The sequence below is a fragment of the Labrus bergylta genome, chromosome 23 (assembly GCF_963930695.1).
Source record: "Labrus bergylta chromosome 23, fLabBer1.1, whole genome shotgun sequence".
In the NCBI taxonomy this organism is placed as follows: domain Eukaryota; kingdom Metazoa; phylum Chordata; class Actinopteri; order Labriformes; family Labridae; genus Labrus; species Labrus bergylta.
Window position 1 is genome coordinate 16,270,466 of NC_089217.1, and position 21,098 is coordinate 16,291,563.

At 42.4% G+C, this 21,098-nt stretch overlaps 1 protein-coding gene across 1 annotated transcript in view; it reads left to right on the forward strand.

Moving 5' to 3' along the window:
* LOC110004475 (NXPE family member 3) overlaps window positions 1-21,098 on the forward strand; it is a 60,075-nt gene that overhangs the window by 25,558 nt on the left and 13,419 nt on the right. The window contains exon 8 of the mRNA XM_065951430.1: window positions 12,534-12,608. Coding sequence (XP_065807502.1) covers window positions 12,534-12,608 — 75 coding nt within the window. The remainder of the gene's footprint in view (window positions 1-12,533; window positions 12,609-21,098) is intronic.

Consider the following 21,098-nt stretch of genomic DNA (forward strand, 5'->3'; position numbering starts at 1 on the left):
CCAGGCATGGTGTTTCAACCTTTAAAAAAAATAATCATCACCTTCTATTTTTATTTAAATTTTACACAGCATCCCAACTTTTAGGAATCAGGGTTGTAATAATTAACAGCATGAATACTCGACTTGAAAGGTTATCTGCATGATTCACAACCTTGCAATGCCACTTGTTCTGCATTATGAACCATTATGAGGCACTATGCACCCATAAAGTATTTTCTGAAGATCAGATCAATGTTAAAAGAAGTCATCATACTTCCCTGATATCATCAAGTCCCGGTAGTAAAGTAATCCAACAGGATTAAAGCTATGGATAGGATCAAATCTTGAAATCAGGTTGTTTAAAAAAGAAAAGGAAAACATAATCAGATAAAACCAATCCAATCCTGTTTTGTTCACTGGTAAAACCTTCAGTTGCAGAGATCTACCAGTCCACATAGTGAGCCATAGCCTTTACCGACAGCCTACAAACGCATTTAATACTCAAACAACAAACAGAAAATAATATGAGATATAATAAATGAGAGTTCTGTAAAAAATAATGCAATATCGACATACTTTTTTAAAAACTCTTATTTTAGGGTAGGCTACATTTTAATATTACGTTTGTATTTATATCACGTGTTTTTCCCTTAATTTTGTTTACAACAAACAACTTTAATCTGTGTGGAGATGTTCACAGACTACAGCAGGCTGCTGTGAGATGATTTTGCTTTTGTTAAATTAGCTGCAGACACGGTGAGAGTGAACGGAGTAAAGTCCAACCGACCGTTTGACCGGGTCACGTGTGTTCCCGCCTCGGTCCGTAAAGATCACGGATCAACTGTGTGCTGTAGCACTAAAAATAAAAAGTAAAAAGGTTCGCGTGGTGGCTGGCGCTCCAGTGCAAGTGTGTGTGTATGTGTGTGCGTTTGCGTTGTATGTTGGTGTGTCTCAGCGTGCCCCGCGATGCTCACAGTCATGACAGCAGAGAGGAGCAGAGAAAAGTAGCTGCAGCTACATCAAATGCGCTTAATACTCGTAGCATAGTTTCTATATATGACTTTTTGGTAAAACATTTACCCCCCCGGTTTTACCTGCACGTCCTTGCGCATGCCTGCACTCTCTCTTGCGCGCGCTCCCCCGCTCCCCCGCTCTCTCGCTCGCTCTCTCATGCACGCAGCAATTTCATGAATAAATGAAAAATTAAATACAAACAGGTCGGAAGTATACTTGGGCTCCCAACACAGGAATCGTGTGTGGGAAACACTCCAATGAGATGAAATTGAAATCACTTTTCTATTTTACAATTGTATTTTATATTGACTAAACATCTCGCGATCGACTGAGAATCAGTCAGCGATCTACCTGTCGATCGCGATCGACTGTTTGGGCACCCCTGTTTTAGGCCTTTATAGAATACTTTGGTTCATCCATAAAAGTCCCTGCTTAGATCAGATTGAGCTAATTTTTATTTTATTTTATTTTTTTCAAACAAGGATGAAAGTGAGTTGGGCTAGTGATCCTGGGTAGGTAAAAGTGAAAAAGAGTGAACTGGACTCCTGGATATGAAAAAAAAATTGGACTACCTAATCCAGATCATTCTTATCTGGATTCATTTGAAACAACTGGGCTCAGATAATTCTTAAAGGATAACATCTTGGGGATATGGAGGTAGAGTGAGGCAGATGGTTCAGGAGGTATTTCAAGTATCAAGTTTCAAGTTTCAAGTATTGCTTTGAGTAGATATTGATAGTGGGTCGTTGTCAGGCTTTGTTTGGACTGAGCACTTAAGTTTCATTCTCTGAGCATCAAGCGTCTGGCGCTTCAGCGTGGCCACAGAGCCCGGGCATACATGAGTACTGTTTTGCCTATTTTCTCTGGTCATCTGCTAAACGCAACATGTGCTACAAAGAAATCTATGTCATTCATGGGAACAGGAAAAGACACATCTGTCATAGACAACGAAATCTTAACAACTTGTCTCTGCTTAAGAAAGCCTCTTCTACCCACCCTTCATTTACTTTTGGCCTCTGGAACTGTCAATCTGCTGTGAATAAAACTGAATTCATCCAAGCACTTGCAAAAATGTCAGACATTCAGGCACTTGCCCTTACTGAAACCTGGATCCGCCCAGAAAATACAGTCACACCAGCTGCTCTTTCTGTTGACACAGTGTTCTCACACACACCCCGCTCTGTTGGACGTGGAGGAGGTACAGGTATCCTCATTTCTAATACCTGGAAATTCAATAAACTCTTCCCACTGACAACAACTCCTCATTTGAATATCACACAACCTTGGTTACTGCTCCTATTAAAATGTACATTGCTATCATTTACCGCCCACCAGGGTGTAATCTGAATGATTTTGTTGTGGAACTGGACATGGTACTCTCAGAAATCCCTGATGATGGAACACCACTGATTGTAATGGGAGACATGAATATACACACTGATAAAGCCCAGGCAACAGACTTCCTTGCTCTCCTATCCTCATTTGACCTCACACAGGTCCCAACTCCTCCTACCCACAAAGCTGGCAACACTCTTTATTTAATCCTGACTCGGAACTGCTCGACAGCAAACCTGACTGTCACCCCTCTGCATCTATCAGACCACTTCTTTATTCAATTCACAATCTCCTTGCCGGAACTCCCTCAGGCACACCCACAAATGGTGTCATGCCACCAAAACATGCGATCGCTCAAGCCAGCTCAGCTGTCTAACGAGGTAATGGCTGCCATGCCTGCCCAAAAGGTCTTTACCGCACTCTCTACAGACACACTCTGCTCCACACTAGCCTCATCTCTGAACAAGCGCTGCCCTCTGGTGTCCAAACCTGCTCGCAAAACCCACCCTTGCCCATGGCTCACTGAAGTCATAAGAGAGCAAAGAGCAGGGCTGAGGGCAGCAGAGAGAAAATGGCAAAAATCCAAACAGTCCGCTGACCTCAATGACTATAAGCAAAGACTTGTCTCATTCTCCTCCAGCCTGAAAACGGCCAAGACAACATATTATCAGAACAAGATATGCAATGCCACAGATACAAGAAAAAATGTTTTCTGCTTTTAACTCACTGCTTCAACCACCTCCTCCTCCACCCTCCGATCTGGTCACACCAGACATGTTTGCCTCGTATTTTACTGAAAACGTTGCAACCATCAGTAACCAGTTTTCTGAGCCTGACCAACTCAGCCCAAAGGCACCAACCAAAAGTTCCTCACTCGACTCATTGCTAGACCTGTCTGCTGCCTTTGACACAGTCAATCATCAAATCCTCCTATCCACACTCTCTGAACTTGGCATCTCAGGATCTGCCCTCTGCTGGTTCGTGTCCTACCTCTCTAGGCGATCCTTTAGAGTGTCGTGGAAGGGAGAAGTGTCCAAAGCGCACAGCTTATCCACAGGGGTACCTCAAGGGTCAGTGCTTGGTCCCCTTCTCTTCTCCATATACACAAGCTCACTTGGTTCAATAATCCGCTCTCATGGCTTCTCATAACACTGCTATGCTGACGATACCCAGCTCTTCCTGTCATTCCTGCCAGATGATGTTACAGTCTCTACAAGAATCTCATCATGCCTTGCTGATATCTCTAAATGGATGAATGAACGGCACCTTCAAAATCTTTCAAAGACTGAGCTACTTGTCATCCCAGCCAGTCCCTCTATGCAACCACAGATCAATATCCAGCTTGGAACAACCAAACTCATGCCCACAAAGTCTGCCCGGAACCTGGGTGTCATGATTGATGACCAGCTAACTTTTAAGGTTCAAGTAGCCTCGATTGCCCGGTCATGTTGATTTGCCCTGTACAACATCAGGAAGATCAGACCTTACCTGTCAGAACACGCTACACAGCTCCTGGTACGGGGTCTTGTGATATCACGCATCGATTATTGCAACTCTCTACTGGCAGGTCTTCCTACACGCACCATCAAACCTCTGCAAATGATACAAAATGCAGCAGCACGACTGGTCTTCAACCTTCCTAAAAGAGCACATGTCACTCCGCTGTTCATCTCCTTACACTGGCTCCCAGTTACTGCTCGCATCAAATTTAAAACTCTGCTGTTCGCTTACAAAACAGAGACAAAAACGGCTCCTCCTTACTTTAACTCTCTCATCCAGGTCTACACTCCCTCCCGCCCACTACGCTCTGCCAATGAAAGGCGTCTGATCCAACCTTCACAACAGGGTCCTAAGTCTCTGACTAGACTCTTCTCCTCTGTTGCGCCCCGGTGGTGGAATGAACTTCCAAACTCCATTCGATCTGCAGAGTCCCTCTGCACCTTTAAGAAAAAGCTAAAGACCCAGCTCTTTCATTAATACCTACTAACTTAATGATGATGGCTTCAATATCATTGATGATGATGATGATGGTTGTCACGATTGTTTTTGTTTGATAACGATGACTTATAAGATGGTTTCTATACTGATTAGAACTCTCAAGAACTGCCTCGGTGCAATGTCTGTCAGCACCTGTGTGTCCAATCGGACTCAAAGCTGATCGTTTGCTCTTAATGACATTGTTCCCTTTTTCTAGATCCTTGCTTGTATTGTACTTACTCTCTGATGTACGTCGCTTTGGATAAAAGCGTCTGCTAAGTGAATTGTAGAATTGTAGGTGATAGTAGGCTGACTTTGTAATTGTCTTAATGTGGCTTTTAAAATTGAGGTCTGAGTCCATCACTATGCCCAGATTTCTTGCCTGGTCTGTGGTTTTAAATCTTACTGACTGAAGCTGATTGCTGACTCTTAGACTTACACTCCTTTGCTCCAAAAACAACAACCTCAGTTTTGTCTTTGTTTAGCTGGAGAAAATGTTTGCACATCCACTCATTGATTTGTTCTATGCATTTACCCAGTGCTTTTATGGGACCATGGTTGCCTGGCGACATTGTAATATATATTTGTGTGTCGTCTGCGTAGTTATGATAACTTATTTTATTGTTTTTTATAATCTGAGCTAGTAGGAGCATGTAGAGGTTAAACAGAAGAGGCCCCAGGATGGAACCTTGGGGAACTCCACAAGTAATTTTTGTTTGCTCAGATTTGAAGTTACCTATAGACACAAAGAAGTCCCTGTCCTTTAAGTAGGATTCAAACCAGGTTTAGTACTGTGCCAGAAACTCCCACCAAGTTTTCCAGTCGGTCGAGTAATATATTGTGGTCAACTGTGTCGAATGCAGCACTGAGATCAAGTAAAACTAAGACTGAGGTTCTGCCACTGTCTGTGTTTAAATGGATGTCATTAAACACTTTAACCAGAGCTGTCTCAGTGCTGTGATATTGTCTAAAACCTGACTGGAAGACATTGAAACAGTCGCTCAATGTCAAGAAGTTATTTAACTGTTGAAAAACAGCTTTTTCGATTATTTTACTTAAAAAAGGAAGATTTGATATCGGCCTGTAATTGTTCATTATTGACTTGTCTAGATTGTTCTTTTTTAATAGTGGCTTGATGACTGCTGTTTTCAGGGCCTGTTGGAAGACACCTGAGAGAAGAGACAGGTTTACAATTTGTAACAGATCTGGAGCCATGACTTGGGAGACTTTTTTGAAAAAACCTGTTTGTAGAATATCAAGACAGCAGGAGGAGGAATTTATTTGTTGTGTAATTTACTCCAGGTTTTTAAAGTTAATTGGATTAAATTGTGTCATGGTGCTTAAGTTGGTTTTAAATGGACACAGCACGTATCCTGATCCTGATGATGAGTTCCTGACAGTTTGTCTAATTTTCTGGATTTTTTCAGTAAAGAAGGTGGAAAATGTATTACAGGCCCCGGTAGAATGAAATTCAGATGCTATTGACACAGGAGGGTTTGTTAGCCTGTCAACAGTAGCAAACAGGGCACAAGCATTATTATTGTTTCTGGTGATGATGTCAGAGAAGAAAGATTGCCTTGCATTCCTCAGTTGTGAATTAGAAGTGTGAAGTCTCTCTTTGTAGATGTCATAATGAATCTGGAGATTAGTTTTACGCCACCTGCGTTCAGCTTTTCGACAATCTCTTTTTCTGTTTCTTACCAGTGTTGAATTTCTCCATGGAGATTTTTTCTTACCAGAGACAACCTTCACCTTAGTGGGAGCAATGGAATCAATAACATTTGTGATTTGACTGAGCCCCAGGACAGGGCAGCTGTGGAAGAGAAAACCTGGTTAAATATTTCACTGGTGTTTTCAGTGATACACTGTTGTGTGATCACTTTTGTTTGAATACTTTTGTACACTGACATAGGACTCTCAAATAAAACACAGGAGTGATCAGGGAGGGCAACATCTGAAACAACAACCTTGGATATGTCCAAGCCCTTGGAGATGATTAAGTCCAGAGTGTGCCCTCTGTTGTGTGTGGGCTCTGTCACGTGCTGAGTCAGCCCAAAGCTATCAAGAGTGTGAAACAGTTCTTTAGTCCCTCTGTCCTGGGGGTTATCAACATGGATGTTAAAATCACCAACAATAATAACACAGTCAAAGTCAATACAGATCACAGACAGCAGTTCAGTGAAATCATCGAAAAAGTTTGCACAGTATTCAGGTGGCCTGTAAATATTTAGGAACATGGCTCTGGGGGTGGACTGAAGGGCCACATATTCAAAAGAAGCACAATTTCCAAAAGATAATTGCTTACATTGGAAGGAATCATTAAACAAAACTGCAACTCCTCCTCCTCCTCTCTTATGCACTCTAGCCTCGCTTACAAAACTGAAGTTGGGAGGGGTTGACTCGATAAGAACAGCTGCACTGTTATTTTGATCTAACCAAGTTTCAGTTAAAAACACAAAATCAAGCTTGTGCTCAGTAATAAAATCATTGATTAAAAATGATTTCCCTGCCAGTGATCTAATGTTTAGTAGAACCAGCTTTAGGGTCCTAGAAGCTTCATCTGCTAACATTTTTAGGACAGGTTGTGGCTCAAAAGGAATGGATGCTAAGTTTGACAAGTTTGCAAAATCACATAACTGCTTTTTTTGATTGAAGATTTATTTTGGGCTTTTTTCGTGCCTTTAATTCAGAGGGAGGACAGTGGATAGAGTCGGAAACCAGGGCGAGAGAGCGGGGAATGACATGCGGAGGTGTTGGTGTTGGTGAGGGGGTCGAAAATGGGTGGAGACCCCTCCTCTTGGTTCCGATGTCTCTCCTCTTTAGGTCTCTCTTCAGAAACTGGCAGACGTGATTCTTGACGAAGGTTTTCATCCCGCTGTGTTTTGTCTTTCTTGAAAGCTGTTTTCTTTTGTCTCTTGTCCTTGGCAGAGAGAACTGATGGTTGAGGCAGGGAGTAAAATAGGTTAGAGGTGAACAGTTTCACCCCTGACATGTTCAGGCAAAATCCATCTGCCTTAAAAGATGTCTGCGTTCCCAGAAAAATGTTAAAATTGTTAATAAAATTCACTGAATGGGCATTACATGCAGTTGTAAGCCAGTTATTCAGTGCCAACAACCTGCTGAATCTCTCCTCTGCTCTTCTGACTGGTGGTATGGGGCTGCTGATAAACACATCCACATCCAAGGGGCTGACCATCTTCGGCAGACCAGTGAAGTCCTGCTTCAAGACTTCAGATTGTTGTTTTGTGACATCATTTGACCCAATGTGCAGTATGACATACTTCACAGTCGGGTGTTCAGCCACAATATGCAAGATCCTTTCTGCTAAATCAGAGACCATATCTCTGGGAAAACAGAGTACTTCTGTGTTTTTACCGCACATCCTTTATACATCTTTAACAGCTAAGTCACCCACAATCAGAGTTTGAAGCCCAGGCTTTAGCTTTCCCTGTAGCCTTTTACTTTTTGATATGTTTTCAGTCCTTACCCTGGTGTCTGAGGATGGAGAACCAGATGAAGATCCAGGGCTCTGTAACAGAGGGGAATATCTGTTCTGTAGTTCCACATTCATTTGTGGGGGAGGTTTGTTCCTAACCTTCCCTTTCGCAGCTGTCCACGGCTGTGTCCCTCTTGATACAGGGGTTTAAGAGGCACTTTGCAGGGGAGGTAGTGCAGGCCAGCCGGTCACATCACATATCTCAGCTCGCTGTGCTCTGCCTGTTATACGTCCTCCCTTTTCCCAGAGAAATGATTTCTTCTTTGGCTTAGCACCAAGACAGTTCCAAGGAGGACTACCATTCGTAGACTTATTAGACAAAACAGAGCCCACCTTTGTCATTGTAGAGGTCTCTGTGCTCCTTAGCCGTGTGTTAGCTTGCTCTTGTCCACTATTCTGAGTTAGTGGTAATGTGGTGTCATTCCCGCACAGTCCGTTCACTTCTAGACGATTCATCTCTGTCTCCAGCACTGCAATTTTCTGACGAAGTTTGTGGTAATCGTCCTTGGAGAAGGGAGGCATCTTGTTGCTGATTAGCTTTAGCTGTGTACAGCGTTTCAAAGTACTGCGGCACAGGCTTGTGCTCTTGTCAGGCCACAGTCACAGTGTAGCGATGCAGAGGTAAATATGGCTAAAGAGTATTTAGAGTATCTATCAAAAAATACAGTCCTGAGGATTTGGAAATGTCCAGGACCGGCTGTCAATTAAATTAGGTTTAAAAAAAGAAGATATCAGCAAAAGAATGTAAGTAAAGCAGAGAGCAAGAAAAAAAGCGTCTGCACTGTAAGAAAGCAGGAAGTAAAAAAAAAGGGAACATCGATTTTTTTTTTAAACTACTTCAAAGTTTTCTCGCGATATGTCGTTGCTCCGCGAGATTTCCACTTGTTGCACGGAGCTCTTGCTTGGAGCTTCTTTTTTTTTAGTTTGCCACAACAGACTGGTATCACTATCTCTTGATTTTTCATGGCAAAATCTAACTCATTCACCTTATGCATTAAGGAAACACGATTATTTGAGTGCTCTTTATTTTCAAGTTGTAACTGCCTTAGGTTGAAAACATCATCGTGAAATCATGAAACTAGAAAACAGTTGCTTCATGGAAGACTATGGCCTCTTATTTATAGAGCAGTAGAAGTAGTTATCACAGCTACGTGATATAGTTTAACTCCTGGATGCAGCTTTTACCAAAAAAAAGCTACTAAGTAGAACTCCTTCAGACCTCACAGTGAATTCCTTTGCAACCAAAGCATTATTTACGTGTAAGATCCCGCCACTTTCCACAACTTCGGTAATAGATGATACCAAAGCATTATTTACGTGTAAGCTCTTTAAGACTTAGTCTGGTGATAAATTATGGATGTAACTTAAAGCAGCTCAAAGGCTGATATGGTTCCCCCAACTTTCCACAACTTCGGTAATAAATGATACCTGCAGCTTTACCTCTAAAGATAGAAGCACATGCGAGTGCTTATGCTGAGCAGACTCTCATTGGTCAGTGATAAATGCAGTTGCTTCTCTGTACTGTGGACTGTAGGTGTTAGATTAGAGAATTAGGACATGAGCGCTTTTCCACAGAAGTTCTCTTAATAGATGCATGAGCAGAAGTGTGTGCATTCAGTTCTCGGTCTGATGCAAAACTGCTAGGGGTGTCCTTCAAGTAGCGACTGCATTGCCACAGAGTCTTTTCCCTCTGCTGCAGAGTAATGATTTAACCTCTATCTCCCTTGATAACATGGAGTTCCAAATTAAGCCTCTAGTTTCCAGTGTCAAAGGCTATTTTTTTAATTGAGCACGGAACCTCAGTGATTGCAAGCTGTGTTTCTCACCAAGATATTCAGAAATATCAATACAATCTATATGTATATTTAATGCAGTGTGTACCATGAAACACTAGCAATGTTGTCTGAAACTTTAATTTGTCACAGTTGCTCCCATATATATATGTAAAGTTGTATACATCTTTAACTCCTATTTCATTATTTTGTTGTGAGGTTCAAACAAAATGTAGTGGCTTTTTTATCTGATTTGACACCCCTGGTGCATCCCTATAATCCTAAAATCTGATTGGCTATTCCTTTGTCAGAGGCCAAAAAACTATTTTAAATGAAACTATTTGGGCTATTGAAGGCTGGTAGTAGCTAATTTTGCATTTCAATATAGTGCTTTTCATTTTGTCATTACCGTATTTTCCGCACTATAAGGCGCACCGGATTATAAGGCGCACCTTCAATGAATGGCCTATTTTAGAACTCTTTTCATATATAGGGCGCACCGGATTATAAGGCGCATAGAATAGAACGTGTTTACAACTGAACAAGGCTGGGAGATATTGTGAATATATAAATATAAATACGTATAAAACGTAACGTATAAAACTACAAAAACAAAAGTACATAAGAATTATTTCTTTGACGTTTCTCTTAACTCTCGAAACGTAGTTTTATATGTAGTGCATTCACAATAACTCAACGTTGTTCAAACGTTAATGTGCATATTCACAATATCTCCCAGCCTTGTTCAGTTGTAAACACGTAAAAGAAACACAGTCTGATACCGCTAATTCAAACGTTAGTGCAGGGGTGCCCAAACAGTCGATCGCGATCGACAGGTAGATCGCTGACTGATTCTCAGTCGATCGCGAGATGTTTTGTCAATATAAAATACAATTGTAAAATAGAAAAGTGATTTCAATTTCATCTCATTGCACTGTTTCCCCACACATGATACCTGTGTTGGGAGCCCAAGTATACTTCCGACCTGTGTGTATTTAATTTTTCATTTATTCATGAAATTGCTGCATGCATGAGAGAGCAAGCGGCGGAGATAGAGAGAGAGAGAGAGAGAGAGAGAGAGAGAGAGCGCGCAAGAGAGAGTGCAGGCATGCGCAATGACGTGCAGGTAAAACCGGGGGGGTAAATGTTTTACCAAAAAGTCATATATAGAAACTATGCTACGAGTATTTGATGAAGCTGCAGCTACTTTTCTCTGCTCCTCTCTGCTGTCATGACTGTGAGCATCGCGGGGGACGAGACACACCAACAAACAGCGCAAACGCACACACACACACACTTGCACTGGAGCGCCAGCCACCACGCGAACCTTTTTACTTTTTACTTTTAGTGCTACAGCACACAGTTGATCCGTGATCCGTACGGACCGAGGTGGGAACACACGTGACCCGGTCAAACAGTCGGTTGGACTTTACTCCGTTCACTCTCACCGTGTCTGCAGCTAATTTAACAAAAGCAAAATCATCTCACAGCAGCCTGCTGTAGTCTGTAGTCTGCATTATTTTTTACAGAACTCTCATTTATTATTTTCTGTTTGTTGTGTGAGTATTAAATGCGTTTGTAGGCTGTTGGTAAAGGCTATGGCTCACTATGTGGACTGGTAGATCTCGGCAGACTGGTAACTTTAAAAGTAGATCTTGGTTCAAAAAAGGTTGGGCACCCCTGCGTTAGTGCATAACTCAACATTGTTCAGTTACGTATAACACGTAAAGCTCACTTTTTCAGTTCATTCCCCGTCCACGAATCCCTCGAATTCTTCTTCTTCAGTGTCCGAATTGAACAGTTGGGCGAGTACGGCATCCAACATGCCCGGCTCCCTCTCGTCATTATCCGAGTCAGTGTCGCTGAGCGCCGTGTACAACCAGTATGGATCAACCAATTAACCAATTGATCCATATATAAGGCGCTCCGGATTATAAGGCGCACTGTCGTTTTTTGAGAAAATTGAAGGCTTTTAAGTGCGCCTTATAGTGCGGAAAATACGGTACTTTAAATTGTGACTTTCCACATACATTTTTGAGAATTATGCTTAAAAGATTTATAAGTTGCTACCCTTTTACTGCAAAAAGATATACACAGGAATATGTCATCTTTCTTTAAGGTTAGCAGTAAATTACATACCAAAATTGCTGGGTTAAAAAAAAAACAAATCAGGTCAAATAAGGGCCAACTACCTGCTCGGTTTATTTTTACCACCCAAGATCTGTTACCTGTTTAACCCAGCCACATGTCATATATTCACCCAAGCTCCTTATTAATTTTAACTGTATTTCTGGTTTATTTCTACCCCAATGTTTGTTCATTTTATTTTTGAATGTTGGGTTACTTTTACCTCATCAATGGGTTTCTAATTTCTCATCTCTTCTTTGAGTAAATTAAGGCAATTCCTTCTTGTGTTTTTACGCACACATAAACACACATACTCTCAATAAGCACCAAACACTCTTTTGTCAGGCTTTAAGATATTAATTTAACAATGTTGTGTATAATTGTGTCATATAACGTCCTCTAGAGTGATGGGCTCATTGAGTTTTATTCACCATGTTCTGCTACATTGGATAACTCCATTTCTTTCTCTATAAATTGGTAGACCAAAGCACTAAAGCTGCCAGACTCATGGATTTTATCCCCTTAACTCCGACCAAGGTCAAGGGTTTTCCCCCTGTGTGGCTCGATGTGTGGAGCAGGGCACTAACATTGCAGGATTGGGGTTTTTATTCCTGTAACACTGCAGGGTCATGACTTTCCTCAAATTGCCAGGAGCAGTGCTGTAAGCGGCTTAGTGCACACTTTATTGACACTCTGCGAACCAGGAAAACATTTTTTGCTGTATACAGATCCAAAATGGAACAAAAAGTACATGAAAGTATGACTGTGATAATTTTGGTGATCATAAGTGATTTGGATGTAAAGAGTTTACCTGATGTCTGCCTCTGTCATAGACCGTGAGCCCAGCAGTGGCAGCTACAATGTCTCTTCAGGAACCTTCTACAGCTGCGTCAGTCAGATCACCATCGGTAAGTGCACTTTGGGGAGGAAAAAAGTTAACATGAAAGGAAAATCTTTGTACATTTTGCTATTGACTTATATTTAAACTGTAATCTGTATCCGAAAGTTAAAGCATATGTAGAGTGATGTTATTTTGAATCTATTGATGCAGTTGAGTCTGTTTTATAATTGTCATAGAAAATATGTGAGCTACTTTTTTCTAGCTCAATATGGTTAATGGACTTGAGCTTATATAGTGCTTTTCTAGTCTTCTGACTAAGCACTTTAACACTGCATGTCATACCTACACATTCACATCCATTCACACACTGATGGCAGTGGTTGCTATTTAGTGAAACTATCAGAAGTAACTAATCCCATTCATTTGCATTAATACACCACTGACAAAGCAGCGGGAGCAATTTGGAGTTAAGTGTCTTGCCCAAGGACAAATCGGACATGTTGCTGCTGGAGCTGTGGATTGAACCCTTGACCTTCTGGTTGAGAGATGATGACTCTACCAACTGAGCCACAGCCACCCCTATTTTGTTTTTCATCAAAAATTGTATCTGGTCAAATCAGGTCAGCAAAGTCAGTGATCTCTTTTTAAGTTCTTTTTAAAGCAACTCTAGAGGTGAATTCAGTTTGGTGCGCTTTGGCGCCCATCCAAGGTTGCTGAGTGCAACTGCACTGTAGAGAACTTTCGTTACTTTATGGCTGAAAGCTGCTTTGTGAACTAGTGCTGTAAAGCTGTTTGCACTTTTCACCAGAACCTTGGACCGCTGCCAAAGTTACATAGTGCTGAAAACAGGGCACCCAGGCTCCTTTTGGAAATCTGGCCGCTGGCGGCTGGCCGCCGGGACCGCCACTGGCCGCAGCAGCTGAGAAACAAAACCAGCCTGTCAGCAGCAACCGTCTCTCGGCTATATTGCTGGCCGCCGCTGCCAGCTCAGCAGCCGAGACATAAGGCCTGCCTGTCGGCGGCGGTGAGGATGAGGAGCCGGGGCCAGCTCGAGCTGGGGCGGACTGGTAGTGTCGGTGCTCTCACTGTTTGCCTATGGACACAGACATAGAGTCTGTTTTCTGCCAGGAATTTCCAAGATACCAATTCCTTCTGGAAGAAATCTCGGAATCAGTTGAGGAAACGGCCTTATGTGTTGAAGTTAATATGTCTGTAAACCTGACCTTAGTGGGAGTGGCCTGCAGTGCTGTGCATTCTGGGATTTGGTGTCTTTCATCCACATGAGCCAAAAAGACACTTTCTGCCTTTTCTCGGCCAAGAAGGCACCAACTTCAAAATGTATTTCACATTTCTACTCCATATATGACCCAATGTCAATACAGATTCATGTTTCAATGGGTGAAGTATCCCTTTAATAAAGTTGATCTTCGTGCTGCAAGTGTTGCTGGAGCTTTTTGAACTCTTCAAGCCTTTCACTCTTCATGCACCTTGTTAGTTGGTGAAGGTGTGCCATAAAATCCTCTGCTTTTTTTCAATTCCTTTGATGTGTTTCAATGTATTTGAGGCAGAAAAAAAAAAAACATTACTTACATTTCTTGATGGAGGCTTTCCTTTTACAAGCTCTTGACTTCTCACAGATTGCATTGAGGTTTACGATCACTGATTCATACAGCTTTTGCCTGAAACACATGGGCCCCAAACAGAGGGCTCCTTTACTCAGGGGAGACTCATGCCTACATAACATGGTTATCAAGAAGCCTCCTAACAGCAGGCCCTTCAGGCAAGCTTTGGGAAAGTGAGTACTTGTCAGTCACTTCACAAAATATATTTGGCTTATCATAGCACTGAAGGGCGGTGTTATGCAAAGCTCTAGTGAGAAAAAGAAGATATGACTTCACTGCCGGAGGATGATAAGTGTTGTTGCTAATGGACGGATGGTATTGACAAAGATAATGTTTGGGGTATCTGTACAGTACGGGTGTTACTCATGATATTTAACAAATTCCAACCTTCATAACAGCAACACCTCTGAGAACTTACTGAATGCATTGCGGAAAATGCGTGGGAATGCTGACCGCTGAAATGTTTTGCAAAACACTGCTGAATGAAGAAGAACCAACCAAACTGTAAGGCTGCAAAACTAGCGCCCACTTGAACACTCTCTGATTTGATGTTTTGAACTTTGCTAGAAAAGAGAGGGGATTGTGGCCCGTAAACACCACAACCTCTCGGCCTGAATGAGACACATACACTTAAAAAAGCCAAAACCAGCCCAAAAGCTTCCTTCTCAATGGTTGAATAAGCTTTCTGATGTTTGTTCAGCTTTCGAGAGAAATAAGCTACTGGGCGATCTCGTCCAGCCTCATCAGTTTGTAGGAGCACAGCTCCGACCCCAATGTCACAAGCATCTCAAGATTTCAACTAATACCATCCGTTGAAGATGCCTGGAATTACTTACTACTGCCTGAGCTTGTTGAAATAATTAATAAACATGCTCCCTGGACAACAATTAAAGTCAAGGGTTGACATTTACCTTGGATAAAAGGAGATCTTATACACTTATTCAAACAAAGAGACAAGGCTTGGAAAAAATACCGTGCAACAAATGATTCTTCCGACATGAATGCTTATAAAGAGCTGAGGAATAAATGTAAAACCAATACTAGAAATGCTAAGGCAAATTATTACAAAGACTGTCTGCCAACTGATTTTAAGAACCCAAAGCAATTTTGGAAGAGAATCAATAGTATAACAAATAAACCCACAAAAACTACTCGTATCAGAATAAACAATGAAACTGTCAGTGAACCATCATTAATTGCAGAGGCATTTAGCCCACACTTCTCTACAATTGGTAGCTCCCTGTCTGGTTATTCTCACTCTGACTTTACCCCGACTCAGAATAATTATAGACCTATCTCAATTATTAATTGCATAGCAAAAATATTTGTGTATATATATATATATATATATATATATATATACACATTATATATTATATATATAAATATATAATACCTCTCACAAGTCTGTTCTGACTGTCAAATTCATTTATATGCAGATGACACTGTAATATACTCCTCCAGTTCGGACATTTCACAAATTCAATATCATCTGATTTTAATCTAGTCCAAAAATGGTTCTCTGTCAATAAGCTTCTTCTGAATAAGAAAAAATAATATTTTATGTTGTTCTGCACTCGACCAGATTCTTTGACCTTAACAAAAAACTTGCATATTAATATCCTGGATGGAACAGCATTAGAAAAAGTAGATGAATTTAAATATGTGGGCCTTTGCCTAGATTCCCAGTTATCTTTCAAACCTCATATCAACTCAATTTCTAAGAAAATATATGGTCGTCTAAAATCACTTTATCGTTCTGTTGAATGTTTTTCACTGCAAGTCCGGAGAAGAATCGTGACACAATTGGTGCTGCCAATCTTTGATTATGCTGATGTTATCTATGGGAACACCTTAGATAACATCAGGGAAATCTTCAACCCCTCACTATCTTATATAACAGTCTCTGTAGATTTGTTCTGAGGTGTCCATATAGGACCCATCATTGCCTCATGTATGAGTACAGTATAGCCTAAGGCATACTGATCATCTATTTTTCTTCACACCAAGAATCAAGAAAGAAATTGGTCGCCGTGCATTTAAATTTAAAGCTCCATCAGATTGGAATAACCTACCTCGCTCACTTAGATCTATCACCTCTTTTCATATTTTTAAATCATCTCTACTTACTCATTGTCAAACATCCTGCTCTTGCTTTTGATTTTTTTTCTCTGTTGGACTTAGTTTGTCTGGACTTGCTCTCCTCTTGCTCGTGTACCTCATAGCTACATGTATGTACTGTTCTGTACCTTGTGCCTTAATGAGATGAGATTCAACTTTATTGTCATTACACATATACAAGTATAGAGTAACGAAATGAGGTTTGGCATCTCACCAGAAGTGCAAATAAGCAGAAAGTGCAAGAGTCTGTGCTATGTACAGTAATTGAGTGCAAGAGTCTGTGCTATGTACAGTAATTGCAAAATTTACAAATGTAGACAAGAAAGTGAATTATTAGGTAGATCTGGATGGCTGGATTAATGGGATGCAATAAATATAAATAAATGCTATAAATAAGTAATGCTACAAAATAAGTGTGTTCTTAGGATTATAATATACAGATTAAGATGCAGTGAGCATGCTATACTAATAATATACAGATTAAGGTGCAGTGAGCATGCTATACTAATAATATACAGATTAAGATGCAGTGAGCATGCTATACTAATAATATACAGAATAAGATGCAGTGAGCATGCTATACTAATAATATACAGATTAAGATGCAGTGAGCATGCTATACTAATAATATACAGATTAAGGTGCAGTGAGCATGCTATACTAATAATATACAGATTAAGATGCAGTGAGCATGCTATACTAATAATATACAGATTAAGATGCAGTGAGCATGTTATACTAGTTTACAGATAATATAAGAATATGGACATAATATGAACATACTATAATACAATAATACAGATGGATAATATGAGCATACTATAATACAATAATACAGATGGATGAGAGATGTGTGTGTGTGACCAGGAGGAGTGGTGGGGTGATGAAGGGTGTGAGGTGATATGGAGGGGAAAGGGGGGTCAGCAGGGTGCGGAGAGAGAGAGGGAGAGAGAGAGAGAGACAGAGTTCAGAGTTCGGGGGGTAGAGTTCAGTAGAGAAACAGCTCTGGGGAAAAAGCTGTTCCTCAGTCTGCTGGTTCTGGTCCGGAGGCTTCTGAAGCGCCTGCCGGAGGGCAGGAGGGTAAACAGTCTGTGGGCAGGGTGGGAGGAGTCTTTAAGGATGCCATGAGCTCGCCGCAGACAGCGTTTTCTTTGGACATCCTCAATGGCAGGAAGTGGACACCTTGTGATGCGCTGGGCGGTTTTTACCACCCGCTGTAGCGCCTTACGGTCTGCGACAGAGCAGTTTCCGTACCAGACTGAGACACTGCTGGTCAGGATGCTCTCGATCACACAGCGGTAGAAGTTCATCAGTACAGCTGAAGACAGGTGGTGTCTCTTCAGTGTCCTCAGGAAAAAGAGGCGTTGATGAGCCTTCTTAACCAGACTGGAGGTGTTAGTGGACCAGGAGAGGTCTTCTGTGATGTGGGTCCCCAGGAACTTGAAGCTGGAGACACGTTCAACAGCCATCCCGTTGATGTGAATGGGGTTGTGCGTGCTTCCTCTTTCTCTCCTGAAGTCCACGATGATCTCCTTCGTCTTGCTGGTGTTGAGGAGCAGGTTGTTGTCAGCACACCAGGCGGCCAGATGCTGTACCTCCTCCCTGTAGGCCGTGTCATCGTTGTTGCTGATGAGGCCAATCACCGCTGTATCGTCCGCAAACTTGATGATGGTGTTGGATCCATGTACAGGTCTGCAGTCGTGGGTGAAGAGGGAGTAGAGGAATGGGCTCAGCACACAGCCCTGTGGTACGCCTGTGTTGAGTGTGATGGTGGTGGAGCAGGTGTGTCCTGACCTAACATACTGGGGTCTGTTGGTCAGAAAGTCCATTATCCAGTGACGGAGGGAGGTGTTGAAGCCCAGGTCTCCGAGTTTAGTGTTTAACTTGGAGGGGATGACAGAGTTGAATGCTGAGCTAAAATCAACAAACAGCATTCGTGCGTATGTGTTGTTATTGTCCAGATGAGTGAGCACAGAGTGCAGCGCAGTGGAGACTGCATCCTCTGTACTCCTATTGCTGCGGTAGGCAAACTGGAATGGGTCCAGTGTGGGTGGGAGGCAGTTTTTCAGGTGTGCTAGGACCAGTCGCTCAAAGCACTTCATTATGATGGGTGTGAGTGCCACATCTGAGCCCGGGGGTGCCGTCTGGACCAGCAGCCTTTCGAGCGTTGATCCGGCTCAGTGCAGCGTGGACGTCTGTGGAGGTGAGTGAGAGGGGCTGGTTGTCTGCAGGAGGTCTGTTCGTGGTCTGTGTCTCTCTGTTGTCTCTATCGAAATGAGCATAAAAGTGATTTAGCTCGTTCAGGAAGGAGACATCTGTGGTTATCGGGGTGGAGTTTCTGGGTTTATAGTCACTGATGGCCTGGATGCCCTGCCACAAGCGTCTGGGGTCGGAGTTGGAGAAGTGTTCCTCAACCTTCAGCTAGCAGTGCTTGGCCTTGATGATGCCCCTCCTCAGGTTTGCCCTGGATACGCTGTAGGCCATTGCATCATCTGATCTGAAGGCGGTGTTGCGGGCCTTCAGCAGGAGACGCACCTCCTTGTTCATCCATGGCTTCTGATTTGGGTACGTGGTGATCTGCTTCCATGTTGTAACACTGTCGATGGTGGTGTTGATATAATCCAACACAGAAGAAGTGTAGGTGTCAATGTCTGTGTGAGAGCCCAAGGTAGCCTGAGAAGCAAACATACTCCAGTCTGTGTGATGGAACTTGTCCTGAAGTACAGAGTCTGTCCCCGCTGGCCACACTTTAATCGTTGTTACTGATGGCTTCACACGTTGGATGAGTGGGGAGTACTTGGGGATGAGGAACAAAGAAAGGTGGTCTGACTGTCCCAGGTGGGGGAGGGGGGTCGTGGTGTAGGCTTCTGCGATGTTTGTGTAAACATGGTCCAGAGTTTTGTTTCCTCTTGTATTGCAGGAAACATGCTGGTGAAATTTAGGGAGCACTGTCTTTAAGTTTGAGTGATTAAAATCACCTGCAACTATAAATGCAGCCTCCGGGTGAGCAGTCTGTTGTTTACTGATAGCGGTGTAAAGTTCCTTCATAGCAGCTTTAGCATCGGCATCAGGGGGGATGTAGGCTGCAGTTACAATAGTGGAGCTGAGCTCCCTTGGCTGATAGAAAGGTCTACATTTAACCATGAGAAACTCTATGTTAGCTGAGCAGTGTCTCCCAATAATGACAGAGTCTGTACACCAAGCTTTGTTAATATAAATGCACAGCCCTCCTCCTCTGGTCTTACCGGAGTCCTCTGCTATTCTGTCTGCTCGGTTTGTGTGGCGACCGGCTAGCTTGATAGCATCGTCCGGTACTCCGTTGTTTAGCCATGTTTCCGTGAAGATCATGACATTACAGTCCATAATTCTCTTACTGTGGATGATGCGAAGTCGTAACTCGTCCATTTTGTTCACCAAAGACCGCACATTAACGAGGAAAATGCTGGGTAACGGGAGACGGTGCGGTGTTAGCTTTAGCTTAGCCCTTATACCTCCGCGCTTCCCCCGCCTTTGTTTACGGTCTCGACGCCGCCTGCGAGCACTTCCGCCCGGCCGGGTAGAGTGCGTAGCCTCGGGTGTTTTGGCGATCTCAGGGATGAGTTGAAGATTGTTGATTAATGTTGCGTACACTATGTGTGTATGTACTGTATAGTGTGTATGGATATATATATCTATATATATATATAGATATATATATATATGCAGAGGTTTTCCTTTCTTTCTTTCGTTTTTTATTATTATTATTGTTATTTTTTTCTTGAGTGATTGTGAGTGTGTGTGTGTGTTTGTGGTGTGGGTGTCTCTGTGTTTAAATGTTTGGTATTATGTTTTGGATTTACCTTTTATTTTGATTTTGTATTATGATGATTCATTTATGTTTTGTAAGGACCCCCTTGAAAATGAGATGATGCATCTCAAGGGGCTATCCTTGAAATAAATTACAAATTACAAATCTATGGCAAGTTGAAAAGGTGCATCAAAGTTCGGAGCAAGCAGCACAGGTTTACATGCCACGACGGCTTTCAACCCTCCGAAAGAACGCTCACAGGCATCTGTCCACACAAACTTCACATCTTTCTTCAAAATGTTAGTCAATGGTTCAGCAACCACAGCAAAGTTGGGGACAAATCTTCTGTAAAACCCACACATGCCTAGCACTCTCATGACATCGAGTCGGTTTCTCGGTACCGGAAGATCGAGGATTGCCTCCACTTTTGCACGACGGGGCATTACTTTCCCTTGACCCACCTGATGCCCAAGATATGTTACTTGTCCCTTCCCAAACTCACATTTAGGTAAATTGACCTGCCTCTTGTAACCTTTCAAAGAGCTGCCGTAGCTAGCTGTATGAAGTGCTCTTCTCATGAGCTACTGTACACGACCACATCATCAATATAAGTAACCACAGAGCTCAACCCCTAAGTGATGGTATTCATCATCCGCTGAAAAGTAGCGGGAGCATTTTTCATGCCAAACGGAAGAACATTGCAAATATACAGACCATCCGGTGTCACAAAGGCTGAAATCTCCCTAGCCTGTGGAGTCAGAGGCACCTGCCAATAGTCTTTCAGTAGGTCTAACTTAGAAACAACCTCGGCTCCTCTGATCCTGTCTATGCAGTCTTCAAGTCTGGGAATTGGGAAGGCATCAGCCTTAGTCCGCTGGTTCACTTTCCTGTAGTCAATACAAGGTCTCGACGTATTATCAGATTTTGGAACAAGTAGCACTGGAGAACTCCACTCACTCTGCCCATGCTCTACCACCCCAATGCTCAACATATAAGACAACTCTTCCCTCAAACACTCCAATTTAGA